Source organism: Cnephaeus nilssonii, assembly GCF_951640355.1.
Source record: "Cnephaeus nilssonii genome assembly, chromosome: 23".
NCBI lineage: Eukaryota > Metazoa > Chordata > Mammalia > Chiroptera > Vespertilionidae > Cnephaeus > Cnephaeus nilssonii.
Genome location: NC_137094.1, coordinates 4,840,103 through 4,856,462, shown reverse-complemented (window position 1 = coordinate 4,856,462; position 16,360 = coordinate 4,840,103). Strand labels below are relative to the sequence as shown.

Genomic DNA, 16,360 nt, shown 5'->3' with positions numbered 1-16,360 from the left:
ATAGAAGTGTCAACCAAATTCATGATTGACAATGACAGATGGAAACACACATGTGCGATGGGCGCCAGTGAGAGCTTTATATGAATTGTGCATGTGCGAGTCAACTTAGCCTTTTATAAATGTAGAATAAACTTGCTTAATTAGACCTGCTCTCGGCTTTAGCTAAACTTTTTCCAGCCCAGTGGAGCACCCCAACTTCTCTTTCAGGTAATTGTCAGCAACACAGCAGTAAATATCAACACGAAGCAGATTATTATTGTAGATCATGCAGGGAGAACAAAGGGTAAAATATTTCACTGCAGCAGTGTTTGACTATATTCTGCGCAGGGAGAAAACCTGAAGTCATTTTCAAGGTCCACCATTTCTTACTTCTGTTCAGTAGGGTCAAGTTTCTAAGCTTTCTAAATCTCCGTTTTCTGGCTAATGAAAAGAAAATAGGATTCCACCGAGTCTCCTATCTACCTGTGAGGATCAAATGAGATGAGCCACGGGAAAACCTTCACAAACATTTGGTTAAAGTGTAAAATGTTTGCACCTGGCTATAAAGCAAGTCCTGTTCCTGGGCTGAAGAAACTCTAAGGAGTCACTACGGAGAGGAAGTTGGGTGTTGCAATGTGACATCATTACCGGGCACCCACAGCGACCGTTTCCGGGCTGGGCTGGGCTGGGCTGTGGGCCGCATTTTGTGCCATGGGGTCTTGGCAGCTACGGCTGTGATTTGGTGGGCTGTGTTTCACTTGGGGGAAGCCAAGTGTTACTTTGTCGGCACCAGGGCCGCAGTGCTGTTTATTTTTAAATGGCCAGTGCGTGTCATGGCAGCTCCTGCATTGAGCGTCTGCCCCCTGTTGGTCAGTGTGCATCATAGCTACCGGTCAGACGGAAACTTAGGCTTTTATATATATAGACAAATAAGTGTGTGTGTGTGTGTGTGTGTGTGTGTGTGTGTGTGTGTGTGTGTAGACACCAACGAACATACATTTTTCTTGTAACAAAGTAACCAATAGAAAGTTTTTCCTTTTTACATACAATAATAAACTCTAAGGTTAACTGTTTATGAATGCTGTTGATATCCAGGAAAGATTAACAAGTAACATGACTATAAAAAGTAAAACATACCTATTGTAGGCTAAGGTGCCATTTTTAGGTTCATCACTTTTCCAAACCTCTCCAACTTTAGACAATACGTTATTAATGAAAGTAGATCTTGTTAACACAGTCCCTATTACAGCTCGCTTTGGAACTGCTGATAATGGTTTGGGCCGAGAAACTGTAAAATGAATATTGTAGAATTCAATTTAATCTCTAACACCAGGACTTTTAATAGAAGACTAATATAAAAGTGCGACTGGAAAACAGATCACAAGAGTTTGGTTAAAATTGCATTTGGTTTAATAACATCTATGTAGAAATTTATTTATTTGGGCTTTTAGAAGATGGTGAAAGTTACATGTTTTCTAAAAGTTGGACAAGAGCCTTCAAAGGAAATAAAAACGTTCTTTCATTCTTTACTACATTACTAAATAAGTTATAAAAATGTCCAAGAAAGCTTTAAACTTCTTGGGATAGAATGGTCAATAAAAAAAAGGACCACTGTGATGATTCACAGCAAAGTGTAAGACAGGGATGGTTGCAGAAGGCAATCACTCAGTATCTTCTCTAACTCAATGCTTTATGACATTTTTCAATGAAATTTTACCTTTTCGAATAACTGATAATGTTGACACACGGTAAGGTTTAGCTCGTTCCATGGCTAATTTTCGATGGACTCTCGGAAGAACTTTTCCATATTGATCTAATATAGAATTTCGAGCCACAGATCTCTCCCGCAAGCGAGGATCACGATCATTCTATTGAACATATCAAAACTAGTAAAAATTTAATCTTCAAGCATGTTAGGTGCTATGTTTATACATTTACCTTTTAAAATATAACAATAAATATCCAAGAATATCTTCCTCCTCCCTTCTTCCAAACCAAGGGACCTCATATACACACCTAATTACTTTATCAAACCTTACCCATCTAAAGTCTCTCCTATCCAGTCTTGATTTCTTCACAACTAAAGAACACCAGCTGTCAATTACTAAGTTTCTACCTGTATCAGTAACATGTACTTGTTACTTCACACACACCTTTGTACACCCTCACAAAGAGATATTATCATTTTACATATGAGGAACCCAAGGCACAGAGAGTATGTTCCCAGGACACAATGGAAATTATGAATTGGTCTGACTCCTGAAGTCCAGGCTCTGTGCACTATATAATTTCTATTACTGACCTACACCTCATCCTCTCCTTTTCCCTAAGTGAAATGATTAGTCTGGCAAGATCACAGATATTAAACAGAAATGGAGTATAAAAGAGAATTGGGTAAATAATAATACCCTATTCCTAATTCTGCTATAGAAAGTAAGAAGAGGAATCTCCAAACTCAAATTTATATAAAGCTCAGTGGTTGGTTACAAAACTACAAACTCTTAGATAACAAAGTCACTAGTTTTTCTTCTTTCCTTATCCCCCATAACAAAACAAGTTTAACTATACCGTAAGATTAATCTTCAGAGTTTGGTTCAGCTTCAAGGCAGGGATATAATTGGCACGCTGTAAATGGTGAACTAAAAGTAATTCATGATTCTGTACACTGGTGCTGGACTGCAAAAATCTCACCAAACACTCCTAGGAAGAATGTAATACATGTGTAAGCTACTAACATATCCTGAATTTCTGACACGTTTTTACTGATAAGTCATTACCTGCTCAGTGTCTGTAAACGGTAGCTTCAGTAAATCCTCCATTAAGCCCATTTCCTGACAGCCTTTATACGTGTGCTCTAGTAACTCCTCTATATTCGATCTACTAGAATGGTGTCGCAGTAAACTCCAGGCCTCAATCATGCACCTGAAATCAGTATTTATTAAAGTTTTGTTTTAGAAAAGCTATTTAAAGTGTTCAAAACAAGTAATCCACCTAAAGATTCTCAAAGATACTCCACACATGTAATTGAAGATAACTTAATTTTACCGAATACTAATCACTGCATTAAAAAGTTGGCTTATGTCAACAGGCATCTTTAAAGACTCAATTTTATGCTGTTCTATATCATTACATAAGTGTAAAATAATAGGAAAGCAAAATAAGTACAGAGGTGAAGAGGATAAAAAAACTAATGTGATCTAAACAGAACTGAAAAATTAGCATGATATGATAGAGAAAAGCCAGGCTCTTAAGGAAGTGACTGTTTGCATGAGAAAGAAGAGTAGAAAAGACAATAAGCAAAGATGGAAACAAGAAGACTGTGTGTATGGGGAGCTGAAGGGTTTAGCATAGTAACAGAAGATTTGGGCTGATCTGTAGCAAGATCTGACTAGAGGACTTGGACTAAATCAGACATTTTAGACAGCATGAGGGACACTGAGCTGTGGGCAAAGGGTCATTAAATGAAGCAGTGTTTCTCATTATACTGTTAAGAAAAAAAAAAGCTTAAAACAGTGCAGTGATTACAATGTTAAATTAACCAATAAACAAAGCCAACAAATGTTTATATATTTATTAGATTAGATAATAACATGTCTTGAAAGATATACACCAAAACTGAGAATGATCAATCTGGCATGTAGAATTTTTGAGGGACTGATAACTTTCAAGGTAAAAGAGGGATAGAATAAAAAATGGCAAATAGGAATATCAAGGAAATGATTATCTTAAAAACCCACAACATCATTTCAAATTCCAAGTCAATAGGTAATTTTTACTGTAGTGGGTATCTTAATTAAAAAGATCTAGCTATAGTTTTTATTGAAATAACAACAAATACTGAAATAAAGACTAGTAAAAAAAATGACATAAGAAATATAGAACAAGTGAACCAAGTTAAGGCAATTAATGTTCATAATGAAATAAATCTGAGGAAATTTTGAGTGGTCCTTTGTTTTTATTTCTGAACTTTACACAATGCTGCTAGATTTCTGGATACTGGATAATGGAAGCTTTTCTATACTTAAGAGAAATAAGTTTTAAAATTACATAATGTTTGCTATGGCTAAAGAAGAGAAAATGAGGATCTTAGCTACTCAGAAAACATGCTATGACTGAATCAAAGGACAATGGAATAAAAAAGAAAAACCAGCAGCGTCTCAAAGGTGTTTTTTCTAACTTTCCAACATCTGCACTTTGATGTAATTAGTGATCAATTACCACCTCTTTAAAGTCACTAAAGTGTGAAAAGCTTACATGCAACTGAGAAAAATTTACATGCTGCTTGCCAACCCAGTGTTAGAATTCTTTACCCATTTATTTTTAAATACACACACACACGCACATATATATGTATATACACTGAGTGGCCAGATTATGATCTCTGAACGCATAATAATCTGGCCACTCAATGTGTGTGTGTGTGTATATATATTAGAGGCCCGGTGCATGAATTAGTGCATGGGTGGAGTTTTGCCAGCCTGGCCGGGGGTGGGGGGGACATGGGCGGTTGGCCGGCCTGCCTGCCGGTCGAGGGGACAATGTGCATATTAGCCTTTTATTATATAGGATATACACTGAGTGGCCAGATTATTATGTGTTCAGAGATCATAATAATCGGGCCACTCAGTGTATATTATTGATTTTTAGAGAAAGGGAAGGGAGAGATTGAAACATCGATGAGAGAGAAACATCATCTATCGACTGCCTCCTGCACGTCCCCTGCTGGGGAATCAAGCCTGCAGCCCCGGTATGTGCTCTGACCAGGAATTGAACCAGTGACCTCTTGGTTCATGGGTTGAGGCTCAATGACTGAGTAATACCAGCTAGGCTACTCATTATTAAATATTTGTCACTTTTAGCTTCTTATATTTGCTCTAGACAATTTGTTAGCTAGCCAAACAACTTTAAAAAAAATGATTTTTAGAGAAACATCTATTTGTTCATTCACTGTTTGGTTTGTCTTTTTTTCCTTTGTGCAGGAGCCATGCTAATCTTCTCTGTACTGTTCCAATTTTAGTATATTTGCTGCCAAAGTGAGCATTCATTGATTGTTTCTTGTATGTGCCCTGACTGGGGATTGAACCCACAACCTTGGCGTATAGGTACGACACCAACTGAGCAACCCAGCCGGGGCCTAGTCAAACACTTTTGCTCACCTAAATTATTTCCACAAATACTTCCTAATTCATTATTTTGAGGACACTGTAAGTTTCTACATGTCTAGCCAACCTATTATTAAACTACAAAAGTTTTCTTCTGATTCAACCCTCACCCCTCAGAAATACATTCTGTTTAACCAAATGGAACAAAGAAAACTTAACTTTCGAAGTGGTGACACTAACATGCTGTTTTGCTCACAAATGATGCTTGGGGGTGAATAAAATGACCAATGTATAAAAACATAAAAATGACCACACACCCAGCTGGAGTGACTCAGTGGTTGAGCATCATCCTGTGCATTGAAAAGATGATGGTTTGATTCCGTGAGGGCACATACCTGGGCTGCAGTTGGAGCACAAATGAAAGGCAACCAGTTGATGTTTCTCTCGCACATCAATGTTTCTCTCTCTCTTTCTAAGCATGTCCTTGGGGAAAAAAGAAAAGAAAACAAAAAACCCAGACCAACCAAAAAGACAGAAACAAAACACACAATGAGTTGTATAAAATAAAGTTACAATTTGGTAAGAAATTTCAGTTCCAAGCAATTTCCCCAACTAATTTAGTTAATAAGAAAACCCAATAACCAGACCATCATATTTTCAACCATGCCATTTAACTTGTCACCATTAATATATATGATAAATGTATCATGCTGATATATTAAACACGAGAGAACATTAAAATACTGCCAAGAGAAGAAAATAAGAATATAAAGATATCACCTGCTCAAATCTTGTTAAAGTATTAAGATGTGAAACCTGAAACTTTCTTAAATTATTTAAATAGATGCTTCAAGACTTCCTTTCTCTAACAGTGCAATGGCAACTATCAAATGCAAAGAACTGCAATACCCAACAACCAGTATTGCCCAAATACTGGAGTACCATCACTGGGATCTACCTCAAAGAATACAATTATTATTACCCTGGCTGGGCAGTTAGCTAGAGCATCATCCCCAGATACCCAGGTTGTGGGTGCCATCCCCTGTCAGGGCACATCCCAATGAATGCATAAATGGAACAACAAAGCAATGCTTCTCTCTCCCCCTTCCTCTCTCTCAAACTAAAAATAAATAAATACACACACACACACACACACACACACACACACACACACACACACACAATAACCAACTCAAGATGATTTTATTCTTCCTCGGTACTTCTGGCTCCTTTTCTATCCATGCAGGAGACTACCAATATTATCAATTAGCAACAGATATAATTTTAAACCTCAGTTTGGTTTTCTCTTTTATTCAAGGTACTTCTAATTTATGTTATTCTAGATAAAAGATGTTTTACATTTTCTTAAGGTTGAAAGATGAAGAATTGTAAGAATACTATATAATACAATAAAAGCAAATTATATACTGCTACTACATATTTCATCAATACCATTATATTAACAGATATGGTCAAAAGTTTGATTATACTTTCAAAGTATGTACTTACCTATTAAAAAGCAAAACAGTGATGTGAAGGATAATATCACTATCACTGGACACTGTTGGCTTCATTGTCTGAATATATCTGAGGGCTTGTCTGTGCTCACCCTGACTCATAAAGGCTTGAATAATCTTTGAATGCTGCCATGAGAAAGGTTTTGCAGTAGCTGGATGAAACAGAAGATCCAAACCATTCTGCAAAAAATGACAGGAAAACTGGTAAATACAAATATGCTTTGCATTTATAAGGCACACCTTTAAAAAGACAGGCAATACTAAAGCCACAAAAACCAAGATAAAACCAGTGTAAATGTCAACTTACGGTATACTTTACTTTAAATAAAAGCTTTATCAAAAACCTCATGCTTTTGAGACCTCATTATACAATTATACAAAATCTTTCCATCACCAACTTCATATACAATGCTAAATCCTGCCTTCTGTGGTCCCCCTCCACTAAACATATTTCTAACATAACAATCACTCTATCTGCACTATTAGTAATTGTTATCTATTTGTTTCCTTCTCTAAGGAGTGAGAAACCTAGAGTTTTATCTTTGTACTAGAGGCCCAGTGCATGAAAATTTATGCACTGGAGGGGTTGTCCCTCAGCCTGGCCTTCCCCCTCTCACAGTTCAGGGGCCCTCAGCGACCTGGCAATCAGGGGAAGGCAATGCCCCTATTACACCTCTGCTGCTGCCACTGCTGGCAGCGCAAGCCTTGGCTGGCTGTGGTTACCTGAGCCTTGGGTGGCCCTGGGTGGCTGGGCAGCCTCCATCCGAGGCTTGCCTGCACCTTGGGCTGGCCCTGGGCCGCTGGGGAGCTGAGGGACTGGGGAACTCTAGGGGCAGGCACCCTGGCGGGGCTGAGACTGGGCGCTGCTATCTTATAGCTGTAGGCACTGCCATCTTTGAGGGTGGGGCAGTCAATTAGCATATTCCCTCCTCATTGGCTGTGGGCACCACCATTTTGTGAGGGTGTGACAGTCAAGTAGCATATTCCCTTTTTATTAGACAGGATTCTTACTGCCTAAGGTAGTGAAGCCATTATTTGAACTGACTCCTTAAATTACCTCTAGAAATAGATTCAATCATATCTTTAATATAAATTTTAATTATTATTTTAATAGTTTACAAAAGTTTTAATTCTAAGTGAACTAATAGACTCACCTCATAGTCATTATGATCGATCAGCCAAAAGCCTTGAATAAGTTTAACCTGGTCCCAAGAAATGGCAAAGGCAGTTGGAAATGATTCAATTGAAGTATCTGTTTTGTTTGGAAATGAATACATAATATCAAGTAGCAAATAAATGGTCTTTTAAAAAGAGGGTTAAGGACAATAAACAAAAACTTCTACTTATAATAGGTAGCAATAGAATATAGCAGGAATGATTCTGGACTTTTTAGAAAACCATTATGAATACCCAGCTAGGGTAAGTAGTTTTATCATATGTGGGTATAGGTAATCCCACACCAACTTCCTTCATTCTCAATAGGAAGTACCATCACAGAAGGGAAGAACTAAAGCGTACTTGCTTCGTGAAGTCAGTAGCTTAGCAAATTTAAGAAACAAAGCTATAGACAAATTCCAGTTAGCCAGCAAAACTTGGCAGCTTAAGCAAATGCATCAAGTGTCTTATAAATTATGAACAGAACTGCACGTTTTCAGATTAATAACTGACATTAGGACAAAACCCTTACTGCAACGACCACAGGGTTCAACACAATGTCTAAGGTAATAATTAAGCTACTTTAAATGTATTCATATTCAGTACATAAGTTAACCTATTTGAGAATGACTACTTGCCAGTCATGTTTTAGAACTGCTGCTCTTAACTTTGGTAGTGTCTCAGACACATTAGAGAATCTGATAAAAGCACTGGACCTTATCCCCACAAAAATAGACATAAAACAAACGTTTGTTTAATTTCAGGTTAACCACAGACCATCTGAACCCAACCCGCAGATCCTGGGTTAAGAAACCTTTCTTTTAAAAAAATTCAAATGTGAAGTTGAGATTGAATTAGATTGTGAATTGGTTTCTACTATTCTAAAATTTTGTAATTTAGGTAATACATGAATTATTTAATAAAAATTTTAAAGGATACAATAAAATGTTTGCTTGTTTCAGTAACGTTGTCTAGTAGGTATATGTCAAGTAGTGCCTATAAAAGAGATAAAAAATTCAGTGCATTTTATATACCCACTAGAGGCCCGATGCACGAAATTCATGCAAGAGTAGGCCTTCCTTCCCCCGGCTGCCAGCACTGGCTTCCCTCTGGCACCTAAGACCTGGGCTTGCCTCGCCCAGAAGGACATCTGGTCTAATTAGCATATTACGCTTTTATTATTATAGACTTACTCACACTCCTTGTTTTTCCCAAGACTGTGCCAGGTGTGAAAACTCAGTTAAGCATACCTCCCTCCCCACATCTTTGGGAACTCTTAAGTGATACCATTGCAAACCTACATGTAGACTAGGAGGAGGATATTTTCCTGTGCCTCCTTCATCTCGTTTCCACAACTTCTCAACTCGATCTCCTAACTGAGAAACCATTCCATCGATCATCAAATAATCAGAGTTCCATTTCCCACTGCAATAAGGGCAACATTAAAGATTATTTAATATTAGTGGTAATTATTATTATCAAAACAATAGCATTAAATTCTTAAAAGTAATGATCCCAATTATTAAAGGGAGAAGAGTTGGGAAGCTGGAGGGGGGAGAGGAAATAAGGGGGAAAAACAAAGTCGTCCAAGTGCTGAAATGCAACTGTTAATGGAAAGAATGTAAATAACTGGTGACCTACTTTATGCTCTTTTGATGAATAGCAGCTTCCAGTTTTTTTCTGAATAAGAATTCTCATAAAAAACACGTTTAAAATTATAGATTCTCCTCTAACAATGAATGGTGGTAAATATCTTTCTTCAGGAGATAATAAATAGTTACACTCAAGTTCTAAAGTAAAAGTGTGACCATCAGGTCAAGGCAAACATTACAAATAAAATAGTAATGTTGGTAACAAATTCTGAGAATTCCACCCATTTATTCATTTTATAACATGGTGAATTCTGTTCTATTTCAGAAGGCTTTTTGACTTCTTACAGAAGAAATTTCTAAAATGTTGTTTGAAGATTCTGGATGTACTATACCTTGATAAAAGCTCACACTTCTGCCGACGACTGGTGTAGTAGTTCTGAATTACAGGGTAGTTGTAGCATAACCTTGACAACTGCACAGCATCATCTAGATTTTTTTTTTAAGAGTTGGAGAAAAAGCTAGTAATATTTCCAAAATATCCCAACAATACTTAGATTACTCACATTGATATTTTACTATAATTTTATATTGTTGTTTAATTTGTAGGCTTCCTAAATTTCAGTAATACTACCCATCCCTTTATTAATAGATGCATAAATGAGAAAAGCAAGTCTCTCATAAACACCTGTAACAATAAGGATGCTAAGAGAATTATGAAAGAACAGATCAACAGCAATCATGGACAGTGAGAGAAGCAAGCTTAAATAAAGTCTAATGCGAATCCTGGAAATGCAAGAAGTTAATAAGCTTTAGAAGTGTATTTTAAACAAATATAGCAAAAGTCAAATTCTCTAATTCTTGATATTGGCATCAATCATTAGATAAAACAGGGGTGGGGAACATCGGGCCTGCAGGCTGTATAAGACCTGCGAAATCATTTGGTCAGGCCCTGCCAGGGCATTAGGGGTGAGTTAATTAAATGTTTGACCAAATACAGCAGGTTAATTTTTAAGTTGATAATTTTGTATGGCCCCTGAATGATATTATAAATATCCACATGGCCCTTGGCAGAAAAAGGTTCCCCACCTCTGAGATAAAAGGAGGTATTTAAATGATGGTAAATGTTCGTCAATTACCATATTAAAAGAACCCTTAAAATAAAAAGATTGACAAATTAGATTATAAGATGCATAAGTTCTATGGACCTAAATTATAGCTGGTGATATTGAATCAACTTTCAGAAGCCATAATATTCTTTCAAATATTCTTTCCTTCAAAATGTTCTTTAACCCAATAAACATGTATGGAAAACCTGTGTATCAGGCATGGGGTGAGTTACTGAAGATAAACAGAAAGAATGTAAGAAAAGAAGATAAGAAAAAAAGAAACATAAGTGAGGTGGTAGAAGAAAAGAAAATCCAAAACATTAGAACACAACCACAAAATTATAAAGATTTAAGAATGTTTCAATTAATGTTTATAGATTAAGTAAATATTTTACCTAAGCCCTCTGGTAGAAGCCCAGAATGAGAGAACCAAAGAACCATTTGGGCATACTGACAGATGAGCTGCGAAACCATACACTTATTGGTTAAGTTCATACGACCTGTAAAGAGGAGTTAAACATCAGTTGTTTAAACTTCAACCACAAATGAAAAATCAAGACACTCGCAGGATTTAAAAAACTAATGAATTCTTAAGTCAAAAATTAGCTTGAACAAATAACTCACTAAAGCAGACGTTTTAGGTATGCTTCTATCTCAGCTACACTTCCATTTACCTAATATCAGAAGTCAAGTTTACACACTGATACAAACTATACAGTATCATTAATACAGGTTGTTCACATCAGGCCTCTAAATAAAACTGTTTTGTTTAAATGGCAAAACAGCAGAAAACATTATAATGACCTCTGTGAATAAAAACTTAATGTATAATTTAAAAATTTGAAATTCTACTATAAATATACTACCTTAATAGTGATTAGGTTTAAACCCAAAATTTCCCACACTTATTTAAGCATGGGCTCATGATATACCTAATAGCATTATGTAGCTTTTCATAAAACAAAACAAAAACACAGCATATGAGAAATAATGGCCTTTTTGAACAATGGTCCATCTAAGACAGGAAATTTTTTCTTTTAAGAAGTCAATAAGTAAAATTTAACAAAACGTTCATTTATATAAAATAAACAGCACACCTCTTTCCGTGATCTCTTGTGCCTCTGTTGCAAAACAGCTTAAGACTGTATTAAGATTGCTAAGAAGCAAATGGCATTGTTGAATAGACTGTATAGTCTGTGGATCAATGAAACGACACGAACCATCAAATAATGGTGTACCTTTCAAGGATAAAATATACAATCAGTTTCGACACAATAAACCTGAAATAATTAAACTCGCAACTGAAAACTTTCTCAAATTCCTACTGACCACAGAATTAATTATTCTATACATTATGAGATTTACAAAGACGAGCTTGAAATGGCAAACACCCTTAAGGAACCTAGAAGGGATAGACACAATAACTTCTTTAAAAATGTAGAATGAGATAAGCAGAATGTAGAAAAGGTGATACAGATTCAATACAAATCAGTATATTCATTATTCTCCTTCAAATAAATCTTTCATGTCAGAAATGTACCATTTTGTTTTGCAATTAATAAGAACTTCCTTCCACCTCCAGTCTTCAAAAGTTAGACATTAAAATTAAGACTCAGATAAAGACTTATTACAATAAAATTTCAGGCATGTTATAATTCACTGTAGACTCAGTTGTCCTTTCATTTTAAATTAAAGGTTGAATTTACAAATGCTTTGGGGGGGGGAGTATTTTAGTTGCTATTGGTTACATCTTTTGATAAGATTTAATTGCACTGACATTTATATATAATCGCATTTTACTATATAATGTGTAATATTTGATATATCATTTAAAACAAATATCTGAATTCTAAAACCTTCCTTTCTCAAATCAAATTTTTTGCTTTACGCCCTGGCTGGGTAGCTCAATTGTTGTTGGGTAGAGCATCGTTGCAATATGCCAAATTTTCTATTCCGATCCCCAGCCCAGGCATATAGAAGAATCACCCAATGAATGCATAAATACGTGGAACAACAAAATCAATCTCTCTCCCTCCCAGCTCTAAAAGTCAATTTTAAAAACTTGGAAAAAATATATTTGCTTTACCTTTAATACATTTAGTATACTTATTTTTTATTTTAATTATTATTTTACCTAAAAAAAAAAATCTTCATTAACCATTAATGACACTCAAGGCAATAACAATGACTGAGTTATTACCAAGTTCAACCCTGAAACACCAAATGATGCTACAAGAATAATAAAGACATAGAATTTTATAAACCGAGTTGAATTTTTTCTTTTTTAAATAACTTACATTATTAATCCTGAAAACATTTTCTCCTGAAAAAAAAGTAAGTATATTTTGACCCTTACTCTGAATTATCAGATTACTGAAATATTTAAAATTTTTTACTCCATGTTTATAGTTTTATGAGTATGCCCTAAAATACAATAGAACCCCATGTCTTCCTGTACAACTTTGATTTAAAAATTCTATTAAGAATAAATTTTTAAAAATCCATTTGTTCACTCATCATAATAGAAATAAAAACATACTTCTAAATAAACTTTAATTTTACTTTCACGTACAGAGCAATCATTTCTGCACTAATTGGGCATAATGAGTTTTTACTATTCACAGATACCTCAAAATTCAAAGTGTACAACTGTCAAGAAGGAAAATGACCTGGCATGCCTGATAATGACATCTGTTAGAAAACAGATGATGAGGAGAGAACCAAGATGGTGGCATAGGTAAACACCTGTACTGGCTGCCTCTCACAACCACATCAAAACTACAACTAAAGGAGAAACCAGCTATCATCCAGAACCACAGGAAAACTGGCCGAGTGGAAGTTCTGTAACTAGGAGGAAAGAAAAAAGCACATTGAAACTGATAGGAGGTGTGGAGGTGCAGAGGTACTGAGGCGCACGCAAAATGGGCTGGCAACTGGGTGCGCTGTTGTTTTTTTTCAATCAGGAGGGAGATACAAGCTCCCGATTGCTCTGAACTCCAAATCCGGGCGAGACTCTGGGGACCCAGACTCATACCGGGAGAAACTGGACTGTGTGGCACCGGGCCGGAATGCGAGAATGGCTTTCTCTGAGGTGCTCGCAGTGATCATTATTCCTACATGGGGGCACGGAATGCGGAGATGGCTGACTAGCAGCCATTGCTGTTTGCTCTGCCCTGGTGATTCCCCAAGACCCCACCCCACCCCACCCAATTTACAACCCCACCCAAGCTGTGCGCAGAGGCTTTTGCATATGAATGGCCTGGCCTTTCGCAGTCTAACCTAACAAACTGCAGCTGGGTCAGAGAGCTCAAAAGCTGCCAAAAGAAGGGCAAAGGCTCTTGGCAGCAGTAGCCTGCCTTGCTTCACAGCTGGGCATCATCTGGGCACTTCGAAACCCCAAACCAAGAGGAGGAATCTGCAGATCTCGCTGTAGCTCCTGCTGAGTGGCCTCAAGCAGTGGCTGACTTTGCACCTCCTTGGAGATCCAAAAGCCAGTGTACACAGTGGTCAGTGTGAGATCATATCAGATTGCAACTCCTCACATCCCTAAGAGACACACTCAGGGGGCAGACTCAGTGAGCACCAAAGCCCCACTGAAGCAAGTCCTGCCCCATAAGGGTGTCTCCAGCACAGCAGTTCTTCCATTGCAGACATATCTGATCCTCACAGCCAATTGGCCTGGAGGTCAATTCCTCCCAGTGATACCAACAACAATCATGGCTTAACTACAACAAGACTGTGCGCCCAGCCCACAAAGGGGTGCACCTAGAGTGTCCACCTCAGGGAATTGGGGAGGCTGAGCCATTGGGCCCTATAGGACACCTACCACACAAAACCACTCTATCAACTCAGGGAAGCAGCCAAAATGCGGAGACAAAGAAACAGGTCACAAATGAAAGAAATGGAGGAAATCAAACTACTGGATATAGAGCTCAAAACCACAGTTAAAAGGTTACTCAAGAATCTTCTAGAAACCTTCAAGGAACTTAGCGAGACTTTCAAGGATGTTAGTGAGAATGCCAAAAAAATGGAAAAAGGACCAGTCAGAAATTAAACATACACTGACTGAAATAAAGAAAAATATACAGAAATTCAACAGTAGACTAGAGGATCACAAGAATCAAGTCAACGATTTGAAATACAAGGAAGGAAAAAACACCCAACTGGAAGAGCAAAAAAGAAAAAAGAATTCAAAAATATGAAGATAGTGTAAGTAGCCTCTGGGACAACTTCAAGCGTACCAACATCCGAATTATGGGGGTGTCAGAAGAAGAGAGCAAGATACTGAAAACCTATTTGAAGAAATAATGACAGCAAACTTCCCCCATCTGGTGAAAGAAATATACTTACAAGTCCAAGAAGTGCAAAAAACCCCAAACAAAAGGAATCCAAAGAGGACCACACCAAGACACATCATAATTAAAATGCCAAGAGCAAAAGACAAAGAGAGAATCTTAAAAGCAGCAGGAGAAAAACTGTTAGTTACCTATAAGGGAGTACCCATACGACTGTCAGCTGATTTCTCAACAGAAACTATGCAGGCCAGAAGGGAGTGGCAAGAAATATTCAAAGTGATGAATAGCAAGAACCTACACAACCAAGATTACTATACCCAGCAAAGCTATCATTTAGAAATGAAGGTCAGCTAAAGAGCTTCACAGACAAGAAAAAGCTAAAGGAGTTCATCACCACCAAACCAGTATTATATGAAATGCTGGACGGTATTCTTTAAGAAGAGGAAGAAGAAGAAAAAGGTAAAGACAAAAATTATGAACAACAAAGTGACAACAAGTGAATCTAAAAATCAAGTGAATAAAAAATCTGATGAACAGAATAAACTGGTGAATAGAATCAGGGGCATAGAAAGGGAGTGGACTGACAATTCTCTGGGAGAAGGGGATGTGGGGGGTGTGGGAAGAGATTGGACAAAAACTGTACACCTATGGACGAGAACAATGGCGGGGGGGTAAGGGCATAGGGTGGGGTGGGAACTGGGAGGAAAAAAGAGGAACATCTGTAATAATATGAACAATAAAGACTTATTTAAAAAAATAAAAAAACAGATGATGAGCTTTTATCCTATTTAGTTTCTTTATGCTCATAAATACTTTAAATAGAAAAGGAATAAGTACAGGAGCTTCTGAGGTTAGCTCTCTTTAATCATAAGCAATTTTGTAAATTAAACTCTGAAGATCAACAATGCACAAGATACAATTCTTAAACTTGCCAATATGGACATAACATGCTGCCTGTTTAAAAATCTGTTACAAAATCTTCGTCAAAAAATAATTTTATCACTCTAAACTAAAAAGGAAGTTTTCTTCTGGGCCTTCTTTAAGAACCTATAACTTCACGATGATTAAATTATTGTTAAGTACTTAAAAAATAAATGATTAATTTTTTAATATAGTACTTACACAGTCTGTCAAATTCCTCTTTTGTGAGAATCACTTTATTCCATGTCCATTCAAGCACAAAGCGCAAATTAGCAGCAGAATTTGGTTGTTCTAATTTGTAAATATAAAAGAAAAAATAAAGTATGATTATTAATTAGAAACAAAAAAGGAGTAACATTTTAGCGGAGAAACCTGACAGAAACTGCCCTCACCAAAGTGAGCAAGATAAATATCAACAATAGAGAGAAACTGGTATCATGTATCCTTCTGAGTGCAGTACATCACTTTATGTGAAAATTGTAAAATCTGAATCTCGTCACGAGGAAAGATCAATAAACACAAACTGAAAAACAACCTACAAAATAACAGGGTTATATTCTTTTAAAATATCAATTTTTTGAAAGAGAAAGGCTTATACCGACTTTAGAGATTAAAAAGACATGAAATTGCCCTAGCTGGGTGGCTTAGGTAGTTGGAGTGACCACCCGTACACCAAAAGGTTGGGGTTCGATT

General features: G+C 36.8%; 1 protein-coding gene across 4 annotated transcripts in view; it reads right to left on the bottom strand.

The window, feature by feature from the left end:
* Positions 1-16,360, bottom strand: part of AHCTF1 (AT-hook containing transcription factor 1) — a 77,661-nt gene that overhangs the window by 29,068 nt on the left and 32,233 nt on the right. For all 4 annotated transcript variants that reach the window (XM_079763801.1, XM_079763799.1, XM_079763802.1 and 1 more), the window contains exons 14-25: positions 15,869-15,958; positions 11,549-11,689; positions 10,847-10,951; positions 9,738-9,831; positions 9,055-9,178; positions 8,693-8,749; positions 7,753-7,899; positions 6,591-6,778; positions 2,757-2,901; positions 2,548-2,679; positions 1,697-1,847; positions 1,117-1,267 (exon numbers count right to left, since the gene is read on the bottom strand). In XM_079763801.1, coding sequence (XP_079619927.1) covers positions 1,117-1,267; positions 1,697-1,847; positions 2,548-2,679; positions 2,757-2,901; positions 6,591-6,778; positions 7,753-7,899; positions 8,693-8,749; positions 9,055-9,178; positions 9,738-9,831; positions 10,847-10,951; positions 11,549-11,689; positions 15,869-15,958 — 1,525 coding nt within the window. The remainder of the gene's footprint in view (positions 1-1,116; positions 1,268-1,696; positions 1,848-2,547; positions 2,680-2,756; positions 2,902-6,590; positions 6,779-7,752; positions 7,900-8,692; positions 8,750-9,054; positions 9,179-9,737; positions 9,832-10,846; positions 10,952-11,548; positions 11,690-15,868; positions 15,959-16,360) is intronic.